This window comes from Myotis davidii, unplaced genomic scaffold (genome assembly GCF_000327345.1).
Source record: "Myotis davidii unplaced genomic scaffold, ASM32734v1 scaffold629, whole genome shotgun sequence".
Taxonomy (NCBI): domain Eukaryota; kingdom Metazoa; phylum Chordata; class Mammalia; order Chiroptera; family Vespertilionidae; genus Myotis; species Myotis davidii.
In genome coordinates this window covers 207,089-231,528 of record NW_006300210.1, presented here as the reverse complement: position 1 = coordinate 231,528, position 24,440 = coordinate 207,089, and the positions used below count along the sequence as shown (strand labels likewise).

Sequence of the window (24,440 nt, the reverse complement as noted above, 5' to 3'; positions counted from 1 at the left end):
GGGGCCGAGAAAGGACCTAAAGCTGAGGTATCTTGCCAGAGGACAACTTCAATCAAGGGAGCCACTAAAAGTCTTGTCCTAGGAGAATAGGTGTTGTCTTTACGCTGAGGCCATCCAAGTGATCTTTTGACCCTGACTAATCGTCAATGAAGCCAGTAAAATGTCAGCTCTGTGATTCTCCTAGGCTAATGACAATATTATATGCATACTACAAAAAATTAACATATAAATCCAATAATGTTGAGGTTCATACTTGTCTGTGGCTCCTTGAACTTTAATTTTCCCAAAGTATGCAAAAATAAGAGGCATTTCATAGATTTTCTGAGAAAAGAGCAAGTAGTTTTACTTTATGAATGATCATAAATGTCTTCAGAAATACCCTGCGGCAAAGTCACTCATGGTTAACTCCCTAGAGATGAAACTGATTATGCTGTAGAAATAGAAGGAAATCGTGTAAATTTCTGAAATTTGCCGGGGTCCAGCCCCAGCGGTCCAGGGGTTCCCAAAGGTGTGGACGGAGTCGGCGAAGAATGTTTTACATGGAGACAGCGTTCATAGCTCTCTAGCTCTCTTTAGTCTCCGTGGATTTTTTATTGATTTATTCTCTTCCTTAGTCCTGTTAATCCCTATCTCCAGGGGAACATTCCCACCTGGGGAAACAACCTTTCTCGGGGAGGTGGCTCTGGTTATAAAGCATAGCGATAAAAAGTGGGAGCAAACATTAAGAACAGTATGCCATATATGCCAGGTCCCTTGTAACATATGCTGTGCAGATGTTTCTTCCCTGCAGCGACTGTGTCAAGCAGCAAGGGTGGAACAGCTTCCGGCAGAAATTCAGTAGCATACAATTTGTTTGCCTGAAAATACTGAAAGATAATAAAAAGAGGTGTTGGAAGAAATGTGCAATAAATATACTTATTCAGTACACAATAATTGTTTTGGGATGTTTTTTCTAAGATCAGGGAAAACTTACCTGTCCTGGAGAGACCTCACATTAATTTGTTTTTAATAAGGTACTGAATGGAAGGCTGGCTCATTTATCCATGCAGCAGACTTCAGTTTAAACATCTTTTCATCAAAGTCCATTTATTTTCTATTTGCAGTAGCATTAAATAATGATCAAATATTACCTACTATTTTTTCAGAACTCTGCCAGGTAGGTCTCTTTTAAATAATTACAAAACCTCAAGCAAACCATCCACATTCAAGGACAAAGGACATGCCCTAGTCCAGTGATGGCGAACCTATGACACATGTGTCAGAGATGACATGTGAACTCATTTTTTTGGTTGATTTTTCTTTGTTAAATGGCACTTAAATATATAAAATAAATATCAAAAATATAAGTCTTTGTTTTACTATGGTTGCAAATATCAAAAAATATCTATATGTGACACGGCACCAGAGTTAAGTTAGGGTTTTTCAAAATGCTGACATGCCGAGCTCAAAAGGTTCGCCATCACTGCCCTAGTCACTGTCCTTTCCTTTTCAATGACTTGCTTCCTCCTTTTATTTCCAAAATCACAACAATGATATCTATTTACATCTTTTCCTTTTTTGATTTGGTGCATGAAGAAGTGGGATTCTTCTATTTGCTAACAGAGACATTATAGAGTTACAAGCAAACAAGAAAGAATTTTGACAGTGAAGGATAGCAACATTGAAGAAATATTATACTTTATTTTGTTCTTTTCCCCCCTGTTATAAATTACATAAATTGTTTCCTAGAAATGGATGAAAGGTGGAGGCTATACTGTCCCTTGGACTCACAGGAACAGTTTGCTGAGTCTATCTGCTCACAGTTGAAGGAAACATTGTCTGGTGGCAAATGTCCAAGATGCTCTCTCAGCTTGCCCATGCTGGGCTGTTTGAGGATGTTCTGGCAATGAGTCAAGCTATAAATGTATAGGTGGTTCTTGAACCACGCAGGGTATATGGGCACAGACGTCTCAGGCAGGAAAACTCGCTTGTAACCAATACTCTGAAATGAAACAAGGGCCATGCTGGCCATAGTTGTACTCAACTTCATGATGCTAGGTTACAGGAAGCCCTGACCAGTGTGGATCAGTTGGCTGGTGTCACCCCATTCCCAAAAGGTTGCCAGTTCTATTCCAGGTCAGGGCACATACCCTGGATTCAGATAGGCAGCATACCAGGAGGCAGCCAATGGATGTTTCCCTCTCACATCAATGTTTATCTCTCTCTCTCTCCCTCTCCTTTTCTTTCTTTCTAAAATTCTATTTTAAAAATTGTTTTAGAAAGATGATAGGTTATGAAGACATTATTAAATCTTCACTGGCTCGAGTGGAGATTAAACAGGAAAACTAAAAATGGCTGAGGCCAAGATCTCTCATTGGGATTTATTTATTTCATTTTTTTGGACCTGAGTGCAGACTTGAACTGTGTCATTGGTCCACGTGAGAGACACTTGTCTTATGGAAAGATGATGGGGAGTTACAATTAGCTGACACCAGGAAACACTATAGAATAGATCAAGTTATCCTTCAAATCCTATTTCTCCATTTCGACCCTTAGCTACTATAATACACGTCCAACATTCTAACTGCTCTCTTGGTTTGAGAAAGAAATTGACCCAGGTCACTCATACCTTATTGTAAAACAATGTACTTTCCTTTATCTACTCAAGAGTTATTTACATACTAGAAGCCCGTTGCACGAAGATTCGTGCAATAAGCCTTCCTTCCCCTGGCTGCCGGCACTGGTTTTCCTCCAGCACCCGGGACCCAGGCCTTTGGTCCAGCTGTAGCGGAGAAGCCAAGCCTCTTCAGTCTTCACTCTGACCGGAGCCTTAAGTCTTTGCTCTGTGCCTGTGTATGCAAATTAACCGCCATCTTTGTTGGGTTAATTTGCATAGCTGCTCTGATTAGCTGGTGGGTGTAGCAGAGTGACACTAATTTGCATGTTTCTCTTTTATTAGTGTAGATTATAACATAAAATAACCAATAAAGGTAAAAGAAATGAGAATGAATTCCTAGTGGGAAAAGTCCAGACCCTGGTACCAGAATAGGCGGTTATTGGCCTATTATGGCAGCGTGGTCGTCCGAATACCCCTCAAACCATGCCACAGAAAACAGAGCACTTTTACTCTTCACAGGTGAAAAAAACAAGGTCCACTGGATGCTTATGGAAAAAAGGACAAAATGACAACTGTATAAAACTTTATGGTAACCGATTTGATTAACAACTACAGCGGGGCCTTGACTTACCAGTTTAATTCATTCCGTGATGGAGCTCGTAACTCAAATTACTCGTGTCAAATCAAAAAGTGAACGAGTGAGACACATGATGCTGGGCTGATGTTGTGGCGTTCACTGTGACGTTCACTGCGCCAACTTGCGCCAACTGAAGCTGGCTCGTAACCCGAATTTTAGCTCGCAACTCAAAGCAAAAAAATCGACTGAGAGACGGCTCGTATCTCAAAAAACTCGTTAGTCGGGACACTCGTAAGTCAAGGCCCCACTGTATAGGGAAAAATTCTAAAAAATTAATCATACCATCTGAGCCTGTCTACATGGATTTATAGAAATATATGAGATTTTAAGAGTGTTAAAGCTGGAACAAGATCCTCATTCATGAAAAAGTGTGTCAATCATATTCTAACATACTTGTTAAGACAGAAAATTAGTTTCTTATGACTTCTTTAAAAAAAACCATTAGCAATAAAGTCTAAAAAGAAAAGGGCACTTAAATGAGCTCAGTTAATCCACATGTCAAATTCCTTAAGGATGTAGGATAACAAAACATTGCCTTAATGCATGTCCCAGAATTTTTAAATTTATCTACATATTGCCACTTACAGAGAAAGATTCAGCATTACTCAGTTCTGATTATCTGGAGAAAAGTTCTATGTAAATCAAAGAGCTATGGTTGTCTGGGACTCAACCAGATATCACACTAAACACCAGCCAACTCAGAAAAGGGAGAGCAGAGTTATTGGCACTGCTGCCCAAGCAGCTTGTGACTGAAGTCAGGGTGGGCGGGGGACGGGGAGTGGGATTCTACCCAGCAGCTTCCATTGGTTGCTTTTTGCACTATCGGATGTTAGTCAAACATTGTCAGGCTTGGTGACGAGATCTCATGTATGAAGAGCTAATGAGAGGAACGGAGTGCTGCCAGATGGACTAAAGGTGACCATGAATAATGTAGCTAAGTCCAGCAGGGAAGCAAAAGCAAGCCACATGGAAAAACTCCTTTATAACTACCTCCAGTGACATTAACTGGCACATTTTTAGAATCAAAGGCATATCTGTGGTTTATAGAATTGCTGGCCAAAGCAAATGCACAAAGCTCCAACAGGAAAGATAAAAGTTGTGGGCAATAAAATAAAGAATAGCTACCTATGGCCAAGCTGACATTTTATATCTAAGGACTGCTACTGTTAAGATCTACCCAAAGAATGAATAACTAGAATCCAGAGAAATATTCCAGTGGCCTCAGCTTCTCAAATAATAGAAGGCTATTGCATACAGCTATTTAGAATAACTCTTGCAGCTACGAGTAATTTCAATAAAAATTCAAAGTCAGTTCACAGTTATTAAGGTTATTTCTTAATTTGGAACTCAAAAACATGGACTCATGCCAGAAAATTGTAGAGTCATTTAATAAATATATTTGCCATTATCAAATATATGTGAATGTTTCCACTAAGCAAAGATATGAAAAATATGCTCACTAACATTGGGATTCTTGATCCACTAGGCATGCATTTTTCTGGCCCTGGAGAAATATGATATAAATGATATGTATGTTATAGATACAGTAGCTTCTGGGTGGTCCTCAAAAGAAGGAAAGGAAATGCGTTGTTCACATAATGTGCAATAGAAAGAGACATCATATTATATTACAAACCTAGCTTTTAAATCAGTTTATACAGGGTCATGGAGTTTCTGCAGATGTTCGATGTGAAAACAGGTATAACATTCAACAGACTGACTTAGAATGTGTAATAGACTATTGAGTTTCCCCTTCCCAGATGTCTCTTTAAGAATAGCTGATTCCCCATCTCTACACTGCTCCAGGTGCATAATTATTCATGCTAACCTACTTGTTTACCCTACTTTTTGACTTGCTGCTAATAACAGTGTTATCTCTATTTGTAGTTTATAAAGTACCTTATACAGGTATTATCTGCTAGGTATTATCTGCTAGATAGTATGGTTCTCCACTATAGAGCCAAAGAAGAACTAATTCCAAAAAGCTAAGTGACTTGCCAGGAGGTAGTGAATAAGTGAATTGGAATTCCATTTGCATCTGCTGTTCTTTATACTTACAGTTTAAAATTCCCACTAAAAAACTTTTTATAATGGTTATAAAAGGCTTATAAAAGGGTTAAACCACCAGAGGCATTTGTACCAGATGTGCCAAGATATCCTAAGAAAATCCTGTATAATAAAGGCGAATATGCAAATTGTCCCTACAGGCGAGAATTCAATCTACTGGGAGCTAGACGTGTGCTGACCACGAGGGGGCAGTGCAGAACATGGCAGGTGTCAGCGACTGGCAGCGGGTGGCAGTGGAGGCACTGCCGGCCCTGACATACCCTGAGGAGAGCAGGACCACAGCAGGATGGTGGAGCAGGTGAGCAGGCAGCACCAGGCCAAGACGGGTGCAAAGGGAGGCCCTGGCTGGTGGCAGTGGCAGCAGGCAGCCAAGGGAAGGGAGGCCCTGGCCGGCAGCTGGCAGCTATTTAGGGACCCTACCTGTGCATGAATTTCATGCACTGGGCCTCTAGTAATTAAATGTAACAAAATAAAAACCAAAATAAAACAAACAAATTAATAATGACTGCATGAATAGATGTGCAAATAAAATGGTGGGTGCAAATAGATATGAATAAAGGACTAATGGTTTTCTAGCTAGGGTTCCAGTTAGCTTTTTATTTAATTGCCCAATTAAAAATAAAGAAATACTTCAAAACCAATATGTCAACCTATGGGGTGTTTCTGCATTAATGACAATTTGTGAAATGATTATTTAGCATGTGAGATATGACATTTTGTAAATAAGGAACAGACAGAGAGACAGGGTGACGGACATAGTGAAAAGGCACACCATCAACATGTAGGAAGCTTTGATTACTTGGAATCAAAATTTCATCCATGTTTTTAATTGTTCTATAGATGCATCTGTTTCAGTACCTAGACATTGACAACAGCAGATGTGAGATGAAAATTTCTTCCTAATTTGAAGATAGATCCTGTCTGCTCACCATTGTAGGTGATTTCTATCATCAGACTGAAGAATCTAAGCTCTACTTTGAAAAAAATAAGACAGTTTAAGGTTTTCAGTTAAACATTTCAAGCATTAAAATATTTAATGATGCTTTATGTATTTTGTAATTTTTCAATTCTTGGAATAATGACCTAGCATTTTCTATAGATAATATCTTTTTATGTAGGACTGCAGTGATGATTGTTAACAGAAATGTTGCATAATGTAAAATAATGTATTTATAACACACTTCATTTTCTTTGTGTCCTCAGGTAGAAAGACCCTGCATTTTCAGTGATAGTTTACTTGCTGTTAGGAAGATTCTAGTTTAAGATTGGATTCATTTAATTGTGTTTTATGTATAGGTAGATTCAGAATTTTATGCCCACATATTACTACGACTATTTATAAGCAGTTCTATGTGATTACAAAACGATTGCTTTATCTCTGCCTTTGCATTGTCTTTACTTCAAACAGGAAAAACCTGAGATTGTTGAAGTAATGAGGGGGAAGTGAAAAGGCAGCCAGTCAAACATGGTAATAATGATTTAATTGGAATTAGGATTTTCTATTGCGACATCTAAACCACTTTTATTGGGCTTAAAATTGAAAAAGTCCATTTAAAAATAAAAAGGTTGCAAAAGGACATTATGCCATCTTGCTACAAGCCAGTCTGCATGTGCCCATACATGCCCTGTTCAAAGCAAACCAGCTTCTTGCCCACGAACCAAAGCTTTGGACCTGCACTTCACTGGTGACTGGTGATTTTGTTTCCTTAATAGAGCTTTCCAAGCTAAATCATTCTTCCCCTGACAAGGAGTTTTGAGAGAGGTGACTGTTCTAAACAGCAAACTTTTTACTTCAGTCTGATCTAATCAAGACTAAGGTAGGAGCTCTTTTGAAGTGATTGGATTTATCACATGGTGTGACAGCCGTGAGCGTGGCCTCTCTCGTGCGGGCGCATGATTTCTAGATACCGAGGGAAGTGATTATTATGTTGTTCAGAATGCAGGAAACTCTAGAACAATGGAGGCAGTTATGAAATATAAAAGTTATGAAATATAAATTTTTTGCTGATCACTATCATTCTTTGTCCATGGAAGGAAATCTAGACAACCACAGCCAGTGTTTTTATTATCATTATATCAGAACTGCCAGTATTTTCAGTCATGTGAAATACAACTTTCAACATGTTGCATATTCTTCGATTTATGTTATTTTACTTCAGTCTTATTTTGCATGGGCCATAATTCATCATAGGATTACAATGCAATCTCAGAGTGGTGAAATCAAGAAGCAAGAGTATCACTAAGGAGGAAAATGATTGTTCTTGTGGTCTCCGTCCCTTAGGAGTCAAATTATGTTGAATTTACATTGGGCCTTCTGAGAAGACCATGGAGGGAATGGCTTCACCCTGTAAGAGCCCACATGATGCCATGGAATGAGCACATATTTCCTGTACATTGAAATATGACTTTCTATTTGTTAAAAAATGTCCTTTTAAAAAAAAGCCAAACATTAAATTTATACCCATTTCAAAAACACTGCTAGTGTAGGAATAGATAAGAACTCCAAAAACCCTCAAAAGAGCAATGAGAACATTGAAAAAAAATGGTCAAAGTCAACTTTTTAAAAACTCTGGAAATTAACCAAAGGCTTGCATCAATTTGGAGAGTCTTTATTCAAGACTTTACTCAATCTCAGTTTTAAAAAAAAAAGTGAGTTGTGTGGCATTTTAACATGCCCCAGTCCCAGGCCCTCTCTCTAAAGCCCGCAGAGTCAAGGTCAGCAGCCTACCGTCTTCTGGAGGGAATCAAACGTGGCTGGAGTCCTTCCCAAGCACAATTCCCCATGTTTTCTAGAAAACGTTACTGGCAAGACTTGTTTTGTTTGACCTGACTCAGACGTCTCAGTGTGAACATTCTTTCCTGAGGGAGTTGGAGAAAATAATCAGTGGCAATTGTTTATTATCACAGCAAAGAACAAACTGACCAAAGCAATTAAAAGGATATGCTGGGGAACGAGATGTCCACGGGGGACTTTGACAAACAACAGGTTTCTGGGAGACGACGCGGCCACAGGCTTCTGCAGGGCTGTGTTCAATGCCAGGGCTGCACAGGTGCCAGGAGAGACCTGACAATGTCCTGAGCCAGTGGTTCTCAACCTTGGCTGCACATTAGAATCCCCTGGGAATCTTTTTAAAATCCTGATTTCTGGGCCTCATCCTCCAGAAAAAAAATTGTGAATTTCTGGAGGATGAGGCCCAGAAATCAGGATTTTAAAAAGATTCCCAGGGGATTCTAATGTGCAGCCAAGGTTGAGAACCACTGTCCTAAGGACTCTCCTCTGGCTGACCTTCAAGCTCTGCCCGAGCAGTAGGCAAAGGTCAAAGTGGAGTAAGTAATCTGTCTGAGTGTTGAAGGGTAGCCCTGACATGCGCACAAGCCTCTTGGCAAGGACTAGGAAACTTATTGGCCCAAACGTTTAATAAAAACGCTTCCAAATCTGTATTGGATAAGCTCCAATATCCAGGATATACTAAACACTCCTGCCCTAGCTGGTTTGGTTCAGTGGATAGAGAGCTGGCCTGCAGGCTGAAGGGTTCTGAGTTTGATTCCAGCCAAGGGTACATGCCGGGTGGCAAGCTCAGTCCCTAGTGGGGGGCGTGCAGGAGGCAGCCAATCAGTGATTCTCTCTCATCATTGATGTTTCTATGTCTCCCTCTCCCTTGCTCTCTAAAATCAATAAAAATATATTTATAAAAAAACACTCTTACAACTTAACAATACAAAAAAATCCAATTTAAAATGAGCAAAGGATTTGAATAAGCATTTTTCCAAAGAAGATATAGAAATGGCCAATAAGCTTATACACAAGTGTTCAACATCACTAATCGTTAGACAAATACAAATCAAAACCACAACAAATTACCATTTCACAATTACTAGGTGGCTATAATAAAAAAGACAGACAATGGGTCTGGTTGAGGACATGGAGATAGGAGCCCTCAGAGTGCTCGCAGCACTATACAGTGTTGCAATCGTTTTGAAAAAAGAATATGGTAGTCCCTCAAAAGGTTAAACACAGTTACAGTAGGGCTCAGTCAGTACATTAAGTACATACTCAAGAGAATTTAAAACATACCCCAAAACTCGAAAGCAAATGTTCATAGCAGCATTACTGGTAATAGCCAAGAGCGGAAACAACCCAAATGCCTATCAATTGACGAATGGATAAACACAATGTGCTACATCTGTACACTACAACATTATTCAGCTTCAAAAGAAATGAAGCGCTGATTCCTGACACAACATTCACAAACTTTGAAAACATTATGCTGAGTGTAACATACTTCCTGTATGATTTTGAGACAGGTGAGTAAGTCAGGACAGGTGGAAGAGGGAAACAGACAATAGCTGAACGAACAAGAGCAACTGACAGCTGGTGCCGAAGGTCACCAGGGCAGAAAGCCCCAGAACCTAGCAAAGGGCAAAACTGGGAAAACAAGGACCTTGCCCCCAGATTGACCTTCCTTCCCTAGCCTATTGCTAGGCCTGGGGCTAAGACCCCCTGACCTTTCCTCCTTAGAGATAACATCTAGCTCTCAGTTGTATTTCAGCTCCAGGCCCAGACAAGCCACTCCCAGGCTGACCTCAGGACCAGCTGCACTGACTAATCAGCAGTGACCTTGACTCTGTGAGAATACACCTGGAAAGCTGATGAACACTCTATTGAGATCCACCCCTGAGACCTTCCCTAAGATTCCTGCCAGCAAGAGAGATAGATACCCTCCACACACAGGACCCAATGCCCATCCTCCCTCAGGAGACCATGCCCTTTCCCACCCTCCCCTCCAAGGGACAGGAGACTTGCAACCAGGGGAGCAATGGGCAGCGCCAGCTGGTCTGGGCTAACCCCCGAACCTGTCTCCAAGGCCTCCTTTTCTGACTTCCCTGTGAGCCAAAGAAGCCCAGCCTAGGCTCTCCTGCTGCTTCTATGCTAAGTCCTTCCTTGTTTCTCCATCCTGAGTGTGCTTTTGCTGCAGCCAATAAATTGTTGCTTGCTTTGCTGTATTTTGTCTCTTGACTGAAGTCTTTCTTTCAAGAAGACAAGAACCAAGGTCGTCTCGTCTCGCCGCTAATAATTTCATATATGTGAAATGTCCAGAAGAGGCAAGCCCATAAAGAAAGAAAGTACATTAATCAGCACCAAGGGGCAGTTGGGGAGAAAGGGCATAAGGAAATGACTGCTAATGGGTATGGGCTTCTTTGATAGGATGAAAATATATATTTTGTTGACTAAATAGTGGTGATGGTTGTGCCACTTGGTGAATGTATTAAAGATTTTGAATTATATAATGTAAAGTGGTACTGGATTATATCTTAATAAAAAAAAACCCTGATAATATGTTTACTAAAGAAAAATAGAGAAGACATTCACTTTGATGTCAATTTTTATATATATTCAAAATAATCAGATAATGAGATATTATAATATTAAACAGAAGTTTAGGAGAACTATCACCTTTGCAATAATGGCAACACCCCAAAAATTATTCAGCAGAACCTCAAAGTATATTATCATTCAGATATTCCATTGTATTACATTGATATAGACAAGTTTGAATATTAGAGCAATTATTTACATGAAAGGCATCTAAAATGTCAACATTGATTCATGTCAGAATTTACTTTCTGACACATCCTCGGTACATTTAAGAGCTCTGTGAAGCTTAGCAATGCTTTTGAAACCACTGTAAAATAGTACATTTTCTTGAAAGTTTGTATAGCAAAATAACTTTACTAACAAACAGCTAGCAGCTATAATGGTAAAAAATAAATATACTTTGGTTTTCCGAATTAGAATGGTGAGGAATAATTAGTGGGGGGTTACGACTCAGGAGTTTTAAGGTTGAATGGAACCAAATTGCCAAAGCAATACCTGAGAAAAAAGAACAAAGGTGGAGGTATCACACTCCTGACTTCAAATCATACTACAAAGCTACGATAATCAAAACAGCAAGGTACTGGCAAAAAAACAGACACACAGACCAATGGAACAGAATTGAGAGCCCAGAAATAATCCCACATTTATATGGGCAAATAATTTTTAACAAAGGAACGAAAAACCTGCAATGAAGAAAAGAAAGCCTCTTCAGTAAATGGTGCTGGAAAAATTGAGAAGCCACATGCAAAAAAACAAAACAAAAAACAAACAAATGAAATTGGACTGATATTTGTCCTCATACACAAAAATTAACTCAAAACAGATAAAAAAACTAAATAGAAGACCTCAAACAATAAATTACATAGAAAAAAACATAGGTACTAAATTTATGGACCTTGGGCTCAGAGAGACTTTATGAATTAGGCCACAAAAGAAAGATGAGTAAAGGCAAAAATAAATGAATGGTACTATGTTAAACTAAAAAGCTTCTGCACAGCAAAAGAAACCAACAACAAAACAAAAAGACAACCAACTGAATGGGAGATGACATTTGCTAACAACAGCTCTGACCAAGAGTTAAGATGTAAAATAGGTAAGGAACTTTTACAACTCAGCATCAAGAAAAACTCAAACAGTCCAATTAAAAAATGGGCAGAGGGCCTAGAGACACTTCTTCCATGAAGATGTGTAAATAGCCAACAGATATATAAAAAGATGCGCAACTTACTAGCTATTAGGCAAATGCAAATCAAAACTATAATTAACCATGGCCAGTGTGCTAAATGGTTAGAGCAAAGGCCTGTACATGGAATGGTCAGTTTTGATTCCCAGACAAGGGCAAGTACCTGGTTTGCAGGTTCAACCAGCCCCGGTAGGGGCTTGCAGAAGACAGCCAGTCTCTCTCACATCGATGTGTCTTTCTTTCTCTTTCTCTCTCCCTCCCAACCCCTCTTTCACTCTCTTTAAAAATCAATGGAAAAATATTCTCAGGTGAGGATTAACAAAAGAAAAGAACAAACTATAAATAGCCATCTCATAACTGTTAGAATGGCTATTATCAACAAGACAAGTAATACAAGTGTTGGAGAGGTTTTGGAGAAAACGGAGCCTTCATTCACTGCTAGTAGGAAGATAAACTTGCACAACCACTATGGAAAAAAGTATGAGGGTTCCTCAAAAAATTAGGAATAGAATTACCATATGACCCAGCAGCCTCTCTTCTGGGTATCCACCCAAATATTTTGAAAACATTTATTAGGAAAGATATATGAACACCCCCATGTTTATTGCAGCATTATTCATGGTAGACATGGAGACTACCAAAGTGTTCTGCCATAGATGATTGAATAAAGAAGGTGTGGTACATATGTACAATGGAATACTACTCAGCCATAAGAAAAGATGCAATACTGCATTTTTGTGACAACATGATGGACCTTGAGGATATCATGCTAAGTGAAATAAGTCAGTCAGATAAAACTAAGAATCATATGATTTCAATCCTATGTAGGTTATAAAACTGAAAGCAACAAATAAGAAAAACAAACATACTAAAACTCATAGATGCTGACAACTGTATATTGGTTACCAGAGGGAAGTGGGTAGGGGAAAGTAAAAGGTAAAGGTGGACAAATATATGGTGATAGATAATTTGACTTTGGGTGGTAGGCACACAATGTAATATGAAGATCATGTATCATAGAAATGTACACTGAAAACCTATATAGTTTTATTAACCAACTAGAGGCCCAGTCGGTGCACAACATTCATGCCCAGTGGGGGGGGGGTGTCCCTCAGCCCGACCTGCACCCTCTTGCAGTCCAGGAGCCCTTGGGGGATGTCCGCTGAGGGGTCCTTAGTGCTGCCGCAGAGGCGGGAGAGGCTCCTGTCACTGCCGCTGCACTCACCAGCCATGAGCCTGGCTTCTGGCTGAGCAGTGCTCCTGCATTGAGTGTCTGCCCCTGGTGGTCAGTGTGCATCATAGTGACCGGTTATTCCATTGTTGGGTCGATTTGCATATTACCCTTTTATTATAGGGCAGCGGTTCTCAACCTGTGGGTTGCGACCCTTTTGGCAGTCAAATGACCTTTTCACAGGGGTCGCCTAAGACCATCCTGCATATCAGATATTTACATTACGATTCATAACAGTAGCAACATTACAGTTATGAAGTAGCAACAAAAATAATTTTGTGGTTGGGTCACAACATGAGGAACTGTATTTAAAGGGCCAGAAGGTTGAGAGCCACTATTATAGAGGATGTCACCCCAACAAATTTAATGAAAAGGAAAAAAAGGAAATCATGTAATTTGTTATGTGAACTCCATCCTTTTAGAAATTACTGACTGAATTCTGTCATCATTTAAAGGGCTCTTTATTCCCTGTTTTTCCAGAAAACTGGTGGTTAGATACAGTGCTGTGAGCTTCTGAGTGCCTCTTGCTTCACCAAAGAGGCACTGATGCCTAATGTTTCTCTGTGTGTGGTAAGATTTGACAACGGGATTGAATACTATCAGCCTTACCCACCCATTACAAAGATTCCCATATTCTTTGATGTAATGATTTCAGCAGCACAATGGAATATATTTCTTAGATCCATTATTTCACCAGGGTTTACGAAATGGCAATATTTTATTTTTATTACTGATTTTGCCGGGAAGACAAAGCTAAGAGAAAGTAAGAAAACTGTGGCAGTCAGGAAGTGTGTGCTGTGTCTCTTGTATTCTCAGTCTTTTTATTCTGTGCCACCAAATAGGTAAGGACTGAGCTGGCAAAGCTTTCCTGTTGCTTTGGAGAAACGGAGGAGGGGACGTTCACACAAGCTAATGAAATCTGTCCCTCCCATAATAAATATTACACTGCTGTGCGTAAAGAAAGGGGCGGTAAATTCTTATTGGGAGTTAGAGGTAGGGATGGCTGGAAAAAAGAGAGTGTGTGTGTGTGTGTGTGTGTGTGCACATGTTGGTACATGATGGTAAAATTTAAAATTGGAGGAAGAGAGGAGGTAGAAAACAGAGTTTTGCTAATTATATAAGGTAGACTGTAAGTGTTTTCCTAGTAGGAAATGAGACGAAGGATTTTCAGCAGGGGAATATAAAAAATTGGTTGTGAGATCACATTTTTAGCAGAGTGAGGAAGGAGGAAGGCAGATCGGTATGGTTCTGGTTACTGCAACAGAAGTGGAAAATGAGGGAGGTATAAACTTGTATTTGAACCACAGACAGTCCTTTTACTATGTGCCTCTAGCAAACTAATTTGTTTCTTCATTAGTGCTCTGCTGCTGCAATTGCAGACTGAGGGCCAGGGAGAAATAGAGACGGGGTGGGTTTAAGAAGAATTTACTCAAGAGCATATAAATTTGGCTCTAGCTGGGTTGGCACAGTGGATAGAGCATCGGCCTGCAGACTGAAGGGGTCCTGAGTTCAATACCAGTCAAGGGCACATGCCCAGGTTGCAGGCTTGATCCCCAGCAGGAGGTGGGCAGGAGGCAGCCTATCAATGATTCTCTCTCATCATTGATGTTTCTGTCTCCTCTCCCTCTCCCTTCCTCTCTGAATTTAATAAAAATATATTTTAAAACACACAAAAAGAGCATATAAATTTGAATCTGAAGATTATTAAACTATTATTCACCAATATATTCTTCAGCATAAGAATGATTATTCATTAAAATTTGTATTAAAATTTTTGTATTAAAATTTTCTGGAATATTTTCATCTACTATATGCTTCTTCCATATTTAAACTTATATGCTTGTCTCTTTTCTCTTTTCAACATTCTTATATGTACAAATCCAAAACCCCTTTTTCATGTTTTAGCTCTGACTTTACTTCTACTATAAAGTTGTCTCTTTTCTCTAAATCTCTGTAGCAATATTTGTGCTGCTATTATAGCCTACCCCACTGCCTGCACTTTATCATAGTCATTGTGCACATACCGTGTGGCATGTGGTAGAAATTAAATCTATAAGCTCATAGGCATTTTTATTATTGCTTATTTACTGCTCTACCTTTAATCCATCTGGTAGAAGGCCTTTCCCACAGTAGGCACTCTAGAAATAGGCATAGTTTACTTCTAATTCATGTGTATAGAAAATGTACATGAGATTCTTTCAACCCTGCAGTTTTGTGATTCGTTTAACTTCTGCATGTTCTGCTTCAAAGTGAATGTTTTTAGTAACATAGAATGAAGCAGGAGAATAAATTTGAAAATAGATGTGACGTTTAAGGGTTTTGTAGACAAGTCTTCCAAATTGCTTCCTTTTTAAATGATCATAACTATTTTTTATTCTATTTTCTTAACTAATCTAAAAAAACCCACTAATATGATATTAGGTTATGTTTACTGCATGAAAACAAAAGGTAAACACTGTGGAAGGATGGTAATTTTAAAGCCAAATCACTGTATACCTAGCAGTAGAGGCTAAACCACATTCATACAAGTTGAAACAAACTATGAAATATTTTGAAAAATACTCATTTGAGTCCTATCTCTGTGAAGGACCAATGAATTAAACTTGGCCTGCACACATTGTAAAATAGCTGCTAGCAAGCTTAGTGAGACAGGGAGAGTCTCTCTCCAGGACTGTTGGGGAGATTCTTACATTGGAAAGAATGTTTATTCAGTTGTCAAATGAATATACATTGTTTATTCATTTGTCAGAATCATTAATATCCACTGTGCATCAAAAACTGTCTACTCATTGTTTTTGCTAATTCAAAGACAAATGAATATGATCTTAATCTATACGAAAAATCTCTTCAACTAATGAAAAATACAAATGTATTTTCTTATATATTATAAAACAAATAATTTATACAGCAAGGCAGAACGTTTTTGACGTGCTCTGAGAACTGAGAGTGGAATGATTAATAATTCTGCCCTGAGAAATTAATGAAAACTTTGGAAAATATGTGTTATTTGAATTGAAATATGCAGTATGGGTAAGATTTCAAATGTGAACGAAGAAGTTTGTGTATGTGTGTGTGTGTGTGTGTGTGTGTGTGTGTGTGTGTGTGTGATGAGTTTACGGTGTGGGTAGAGTCTTGATAAGTCACTAAGTGGTGAACATACAGAGTTTGCTTCTAGGTGTGAATCTGGAAAGACAGATTGGATCTCTAGTAGATTACACATGGTCACAAATTTTTATTGCTCCCGTGAAGACATAGATTAGACTTCCATATTCCTTAAATTTGAGATAACTTGCTTTGACCAACAGAATGCAGGAGAAGTGAGTTGTATGAGTTGGGAGCCAGGTTTCCAAAGGTCTTATAACTTCTGGTCTCACACTCTTGGATCACGACCACTATGAGAGCAATTCTGAGATAGACTACTGGAGAGGAAGGGATATGCAGAGAGCTGAGGCACCCAGATCCAGCCCTGGCCCTGAGCGAGGCCACCATAGGTTAGTTGGCCCCTGACAACTTAGCAGCGGATTGTCTAGATGAGTAAAGGCAGATAAGACCAGTGGAAGAGGAGCAATCCAATGGGGATCAGCCCAAATTGCCCATCCTCAGAATGGCAAACTCAGAAATGGTGGTTGTTTTTAAGTCACTAAGCTTTGAAAGTGATTTTTTGCAAGAAAGGTAAACTAATATGGAGCCACTTTGTTAGTGTTTATGGGTAACCAGCTTCTCTAGCTCCAAAAATGAATGTAGATTTTTAAGTTTGGAGTTAATAATGCTTATCTCCCTCTATTATCCACAGTGCTTCTCAACTTCTACTCCAACTAACCACAGAGAAGGTTGAGCTCTATAATTCCTGAGGTTATTTTTACCCTCTTTCAGTATATTTTTAAATGAACTTTCATGATTTTATGCTTTCATTATGGTGGGGAAGGTAAGGCAAGAATTGTGTGGCTTCTGATAAAAAAACTTGTTTCCACATGTGCAGCCAGGAAGAAATTTCTTATTGTTCAGGTTAACCTTTTAGCTTGCTGTTGACATCTTTGTCTCTTAATTTGTAAGAAGTAACTTCCCAATTGTTTTTGGAGAGGCTTTCAATCTGATTGTCAGCTAAAATAAAAGTTTAGTGCATTCTCAGGTGAAGCTATTTTCTCTGTGGGCTAAGAGTTTATGAATCAATACCAAGGCTCTCGGGACCAGAATCTAGCTCCATTTTGAATTATACTAAAACTAACTTGTCAGCATTGTTTGCACATGTCATTCTCCAACTTGTGATTTTAAAGAAAAATTGAAGACAATGTAAAAATTGAATATTTTAAAAGAAGAGTCCATAGAAACCAAGGAATTCTAATATATTTTCCTTTTTTAATAAATACATAAAGCTTTTTACCATTTCCCTCAGTGATTTTGATTAATATGATAGTAGAATCTTTCAGAGCATCATTATACCAATTTTCACAGCCTGATGTAAGAACTCATTTCACAGAAATAATCATGACTAGCATTAATATATGAATGTCAGTGCCATAACACAATAGTATAAGGCATATTTACACCATCTGAACATACAGAACACCATACACATACACACCAAAAAATCACAGATCTAGAACAAACAAAACCCAATTTCCTAGACAGCTTACATTAACAGGCTTTGCCTGAAACAATTTTCTTTTTTGCTTTACTTTTTTAAAACATATTTTCTTTCCAAATAACAAACAGACCTTCCCTATGTCTTGTGATTTACTTGTAACGTTGTGCTCATGCAAAAATAATACTTGTTTTATTGCAATAACAGTTAAACAGTTTTGGATTTGGGTCACCAAACCATCATCTAACATTTTACTTGATGTTGCTTCATCCATATTGTCCCTTCAGTTGGAGTGATATGATGATTTCTTTTCAGTGAGTTATAAAACAACAAACATATCCAGTTGACCACAGTTCAAAAATCAAGATTCTAAGCTTCTTGATCATGCACATTGTACTTTCATCCTTGAAAAATGGTTCGAATCAGACACACCACTTTGATTCAACATTTACTGGTGTTCTTCTTTTCTTTTTATAAATATTTCTAAAAACAACAACAACAGAAAGGAATGAAAGGAAATACTGTCCCACATTAACAGCTCACGAAACGGAAGAGCAGCAAGAATCACACTGACAATTGTTAAGACACAGTCAGGTAGTGACACTGGAGTAAACATTGAATGTCATTGCAACACTGTAGGAATGTGATCATCACTACAACCCATACTTCTGTAACAGTTCGGATTGCCACTGGCGTTTCCGCTCTGGAAAATAATCTGGAATGTGGATTTTTTTAAAATCCTGAATACACTTTTTCATTTCTTCTTCTACGCTGAGCTTCTCACAGACTTTCTTTTTGGAAAGATTGGTTTCCCGGGACTTGCTGATGAGTGTCTGAAAGAGTTCACTGTTTCTGCGTTTGTCTGGTGGGGGCATCCATTGCACAGGCGCTTTTTTGGAAGGGCGATCCAAGGTTAAGGTGTTAGGCTGGTGAGCTGTGGCCTGCTGGGCGTTGGCTGGGTTGTCCTGGGGGGTGCTCGCCTCTGAGTGGCTGTCACAACTGGAGGTGGAGAGCTCATTACAGGAAGTCCCACTTTCACTTCCTTTATCTGTGACTTTGTCATGTTTTCTGTCTTCATGTTCTTGTTTGGGTGACACCATTTTCTGAGATGGCCCTAAAAAGGATAAAAAAGAGTAGAACAATTGAATGAGAAGTGAAAAAGTCAAATTAAATAAACTTTATTTCTTTTTTGTTTTAAACCAAGAATATTTATATTAAGAAAAATGCTGTTTGTTGAGGGATTAAATACAATACTCAGTGCTGTTAGTCTACCTTAAAATACACAGCATGCTGATTAATTATTTATAACATAAAGTTTGGGAGGTTTGCCTAAGGAACACTTCTGCCATAATGGGTCATCCATAACTTTATGTTTAAAAGATTTTTGCTAGGTATTATTTCTTGAAATCTGAAAAAGATATCACATGTAAATATTCCATAACCATGTCATTAGACAGTTCATTTCTGTTCTAGTTACCAACATTGGCTGTTCATTCTGCCTTTATAAGAACAGAGAGTACCATTGCTCACTTTTATAAAGTAGCAGTATTCTCCAGGCCCAGAGGCACAATAGCATCATTTATGCTTCCCAGGGGGTGGCTGGTTTAAATCTTATCCTCCGTCTTTTAATCTTGTTTCCTGTCTATTTCCTTGGGGGAGAATTATGCAAGTGCTGTAGACATATATGTACCTACTATTATGGTGAAAAAAGTATAGTTGAAATACAGTGTTCTCTTAAAATACAAGGCTTACCATTTGAGGTAAATTACCTAGGAGGACAATTTTCAGAAAGTGATAGTTTGCTAAGATAATTATTTCAAATACACAAACAGTTTATTTCCAAGAGAGAGTGTATTTTATTCCTCCTCACCTCTGCTGTGAGATTAGGACATCTATTTAACATTTATTGAACACCACCACATACCCAGAACTATAATAAAACCTGATTAACTGGAGCCTAACCATTCAGAAATATTAAATTACCCAAATTTGGCTTTTTTAGTCAACTTTTATGAACAAGTTACATAAGTCAGAATGGGGGATTCATCAGTATTTTTGAACAGTTGCCCTGGGGGATTCTACTGTGCAGGCAGAGTTGATAAAAATTGGTCTAATTCATAGGGACTCACCTGAGCCACATATGGAATTACTTGGAAAGATTAGATTATTGATGCCTTGGTATCAATCCAAGATGTCCTGCTTTAATGAGATGCCATACTACCATTGGGCCGTTTAACAGATTCAGGTAACTTCAATGTGCAGCCAAAATTATGAACCTTTCCTAAGCCTATTACATGTACAGTGAATTCATAACCAGTATGAGTAGTTATATTACTGAGAAGGGTGGGAAAACAAACCAACAAAAATATTTTTTACTAAAGCACCTATTATTTGCAACTTACTGTTTGGGTGCTAACATCAATTTCCTATTTAAAATCAGAAGAAACAAAAGTTGATGCCAAACATTCAGTTGAGTTGGATTAAAGATTTAAAAAGCTTTAGAACTTTTTGGAATGATGGGAATATCCTGTATCTCGATTGCACTGTTAATCACAGGATTGTACACATTTGTGACAACTGACAAAATTACATAGTTAAAATGGGTGAGCTTTTCTGTATCAAAACTATATCTCAATTAACAAACAAAACAAACAAACAAACAAACAAAAAAGCCCTAAACACCTTATTAAAGAATATGTACCTATTTGAGGGAAGGCCTAGCCATTATTTCATACCTGCTTTTTCTACACTAGAGTATACCTAAAACAAATGGTGATGTTTATAAATGCTTAGTACAAAAGTGCACTAGTACATTTCAGAAGCATTTGCAATAATGGATTAAAGAAAACAAAAGCAGCAGCTGTTTTTCAGTCACTGACATCTATAATAATAAAGCATAATATGCTAATTAGAGTAGACATCCTTCCGGTCATCCTTCTGGAACAAAGCTAGGGCTGCAGCCGCAGGATCCAGGCAGCCACCAGTGGCTGTGAGGGAGGGATTTAGGCAGCTGGGGCTGCGAAGGCCTACTCTTGCATGAATTTTGCGCATTGGGCCTCTAGTGACATTATAAAAGCAGAGAGTACTATTACTTAATTCTACAAAGTAACAGTATTCCCCAGGTCCAGAGGTGTAATAGCATCATTTATGCTTCCAAGGGGGTGGCTGGTTTAAATCTTATCCTCAGTCTGTTAATCTTGTTTCCTGTCTATTTCCTTGGGGAGAATTATGCAAGGGCAATAATTCCAGGGTAAGAGAGAATGGAGGTGAACCTGAGGGGAGGGAAAGAATGAGTTGCACTTCTCGCATCCCTGGTTGACTTACTTACCCTGAGGCATTCTGAACCTTACTTTATCCTCTGTGCTGGTTGGGCACAAGCTATGCCCTTAGGGCCCCTTGCCTTCTGGCTTTCAGTTGGATTCGATGGCAAAGACTCCAACACTATGTCTCACCCTAGAAATTCTGTCATCTGGTTGCCTCCCTGGACCAAGAGGCACATCCCTGGTCAGCAGTTCTCTCTACCTACTTCTCACTTCTCTCCTCTTCCCTTCTCTCTCCCTCCCTCTGTCACGCTTCTTTCCAGATCCCATTAAAATGAGGCTCACATCTTCAGGCCTACTGGTGTTAACCATGTCATTGTAACCAGCCTGAGGGTATTGCCCACATTAATGCATAATGTCAATAATCAACTTTTCTCAAATCACCCAATTCAATGTGCTTTCTCTTTCTTCCAGAGCCCGGTCTGACAGACCCACACTGGTCCCCAACCATCTTCTCCAATAACTAGGTATATGTTACTTGTAGGATCAGTTTTTAGTGGTACTAAGTCTTTGTGGCAATAATATTGAAAGGGTTTTGACCTGGAATCAAATTCTAGCTCCGTAGCAAACAACCTCATGGCCTTGGAGCCATACTTAGCACCTCTAAGCTTCAATTCCCTTATCTGTAAAATGGGTATTAGTACTTTCCTCATGCGGTTATTTTGAGATTAAATGAAATGCCATACAAAGGGTCTAGCAAAATAATGCACAACAATCAGAGTATATCATTGTCATTTAAAAAATTCTGACAGGTGTTCAGTCCCATCTCTAGAGATTTTACATTTGCCAAAGGGTTTGTATGTACATGTTTACATAGAGGTCGGTGTGGTTGGAGGAGCTGCAGCATCTGTTCATCTCATTATCATTATGGCTGAATGTGATCCACGCTAGTGTGATGCCCACAAGCCTAGTGAGACATAGGATATAAATAAATGCTTTCCATCCTTTCTGTCAATCTTCTGCATTACTTTAACCAGAAATCCCTAAAGTGGAATCTACAGTTTTCATTCCCACTAATGACTAAGGAATTAAACTGCAAATACCTGAGAAAACCAATTTATATTTAAGGAGAAATGAGAAATAATTTCATGTTAATAGGCACGGGGATAGAGCATCAGACAGAAACACCAGGCAAAAGAAGAGTAACATCCGAGTGGAAGACAGTACAGAAGGAGGACACAGGCGATCCTTGAACAATGTAGGGGTTTGGGGCACCCCACACACAGTTGAAAATCCTTGCACAACTCTTGACTCACTCAAAGCTAACTGCTCATAGCCTACTGTCTACCAGAAGTTTTACTGGTAACATAAACAGTTAACACATATTTTGTATGTTATATGTATTATATACTATATTCTTATAATATGCAGTAAGCCAGAAGAAAGAAAATGTTATTAAGAAAATTATAAGGAAGGGAAAATGCATTTTCAGTATTTTTCTATTTATTGAAAAAAAAATCTGTGTATCGCTGGACCTGTGCAGCTCAGACCTGTCAAGGGTATGCTGTCCTAGATAATACAAAATCAAATGTTTCCTTCTGTTTGTATTCACTGGGAGGGAATGCTTAATGACATACCCTAGGGAGAATACAGAGTTTCATAAATTACATGCTTTAGCTAAATAAATTATATACAGTTATTATGCCTAATGGCATTACAATTTATTCATGAAAATAAGTCTCTGCACCCACCACATGCATGTGCACATACATGGGCATGCGTGCGCGCACACACACACACACACACACACATTTTTATTATGCTCATATTTCTCTTCAATGAGGGAAGAGCCTTGGAAGAAATGGGTTTGAACTTGGTGCACTTACCAAGTCCTATTGTGCTGGTCACGTAATCTCTTTACTATTTGGTCCTTGCTTGTGAAAATTTTGGGATTGACCCCCAAGTTCATTAATGTAATAAAGTTGTAGTGTTCTAAAGTATCCTATCTAATAAAGAGGGAATATGCTAATTTACCCTCACGCCATCGCAAAGATGGCAGTGCCCACAACCAATAAGGAGGGAATTTGCTAATTGACTGACGCACCCTCAAAGATGGTGGCACCCACAGCCACAAGATGGTGGTGCCCAGTCCCCTCAGCCCCCCAGGGCCAGCCCGAGGCACAGGCAAGCCTAGGATGGCAGCTGCCCAGCCACCTAGGGCCACCCGAGGCTCAGGTAACCAGGGCCAGCCGAGGCTTGCACTACCAGCAGTGGCAGCAGCAGAGGTGTGATGGGGGCATCGCCTTCCCCTGATCGCTGGGTTGCCTCCTGCTCCTGAGGGTTCCCAGACTGTGAGAGGGGGCAGGCCGGGCTAAGGGACTCCCCCTCCAGTGCATGAATTTTCATGCACCGGGCCTCTAGTATAATACATAAGAAGGGATTTTCCAGGCAGTAAAATTCTAACCAGATATTAAATATAAAACATTAAAGAGTTACCATCAATAAAAATTACCTTTTAGAATGGGGAAACAAATTCAATTTCCACTAAAGTACTTCACAGAATTACAGGCTCCAGGATAACTTTTTAAAGTTAATCAGTGGGAAGAGTAGTCCTAGAAGACATTATTGACTCACATTTGTTTCATTAAGTTTATTCTTGTCAGCAATGACAGCAAAAGAATGATGCCTAAAGCAGGACAGTGTGGACTGGCTGGGCTCACATCCTTACCTTCTTTGCATCTCTATTTTCTTCTTTTTTTTAAAAAAGAGAGGAAGAGAGAAGGAGAGAAGGAAACATCAGTGATGAGAGAGAATAATTGATTGGCTGCCTTCTGCCCTTGCAGCCCCACACTGGGGACTGAGTCTGCAACCTGGGAATATGCCCTGACCGGGAATGGAACTGTGACCTCCTGGTTTGTAGGTCAATGCTCAACCACTGAGCCATGCTCACTGGCCAGGGTCTCTGTTTACTTAAGTTTAAATTTCATGGAGTTATGACAAAGATTACATGATTCAACATATGTAAAGTACTTAGGACGTATCTTGCATGGGTACTTGCTCAAAATGTTAATTATTATTATTCAGCATAAGTACCCAGTGTTATTTGGCCATGGTACAGCATATTTGTTTATCTAAATACTAGAGGCCTGGTGCACAAAAATTTGTGTACTCAGGGGGTTCCCTCAGCCTAGCCAGTGCCTTCCTGCAGTCTGGGACGCCTCGAGGGATGTGCACCTGTTGGATTAGGCCTGCTCTCAGCCTAAGCTGGCAGTCAGACATCCCTCTGGCAGCCCAAGAGCCCTCGGGGGTTGTCTACTTGCCAGCGGGGACCAGGCCTAAGCTGCAGTCGGACATCCTTAGCACTGCTGAGGAGGCGGGAGAGTCTCCCGCCATCACTGCTGTGCTGGCAGCCGTCAGCCTGGCTTGTGGCTGAGCAGAGCTCCCCCTGTGGGAGCACACTGACCACCAAGGGGCAGCTCCTGCATTGAGCGTCTGCCCCCTGGTGGT

At 39.4% G+C, this 24,440-nt stretch overlaps 1 protein-coding gene across 1 annotated transcript in view; it reads right to left on the bottom strand.

The window, feature by feature from the left end:
• Window positions 1–17,960: 17,960 nt before the first annotated feature.
• Window positions 17,961–24,440, bottom strand: part of KCTD8 (potassium channel tetramerization domain containing 8) — a 208,275-nt gene continuing 201,795 nt past the window's right edge. The window contains exon 3 of the mRNA XM_006776609.2: window positions 17,961–18,787. Coding sequence (XP_006776672.2) covers window positions 18,327–18,787 — 461 coding nt within the window. The 3' untranslated portion in view covers window positions 17,961–18,326. The remainder of the gene's footprint in view (window positions 18,788–24,440) is intronic.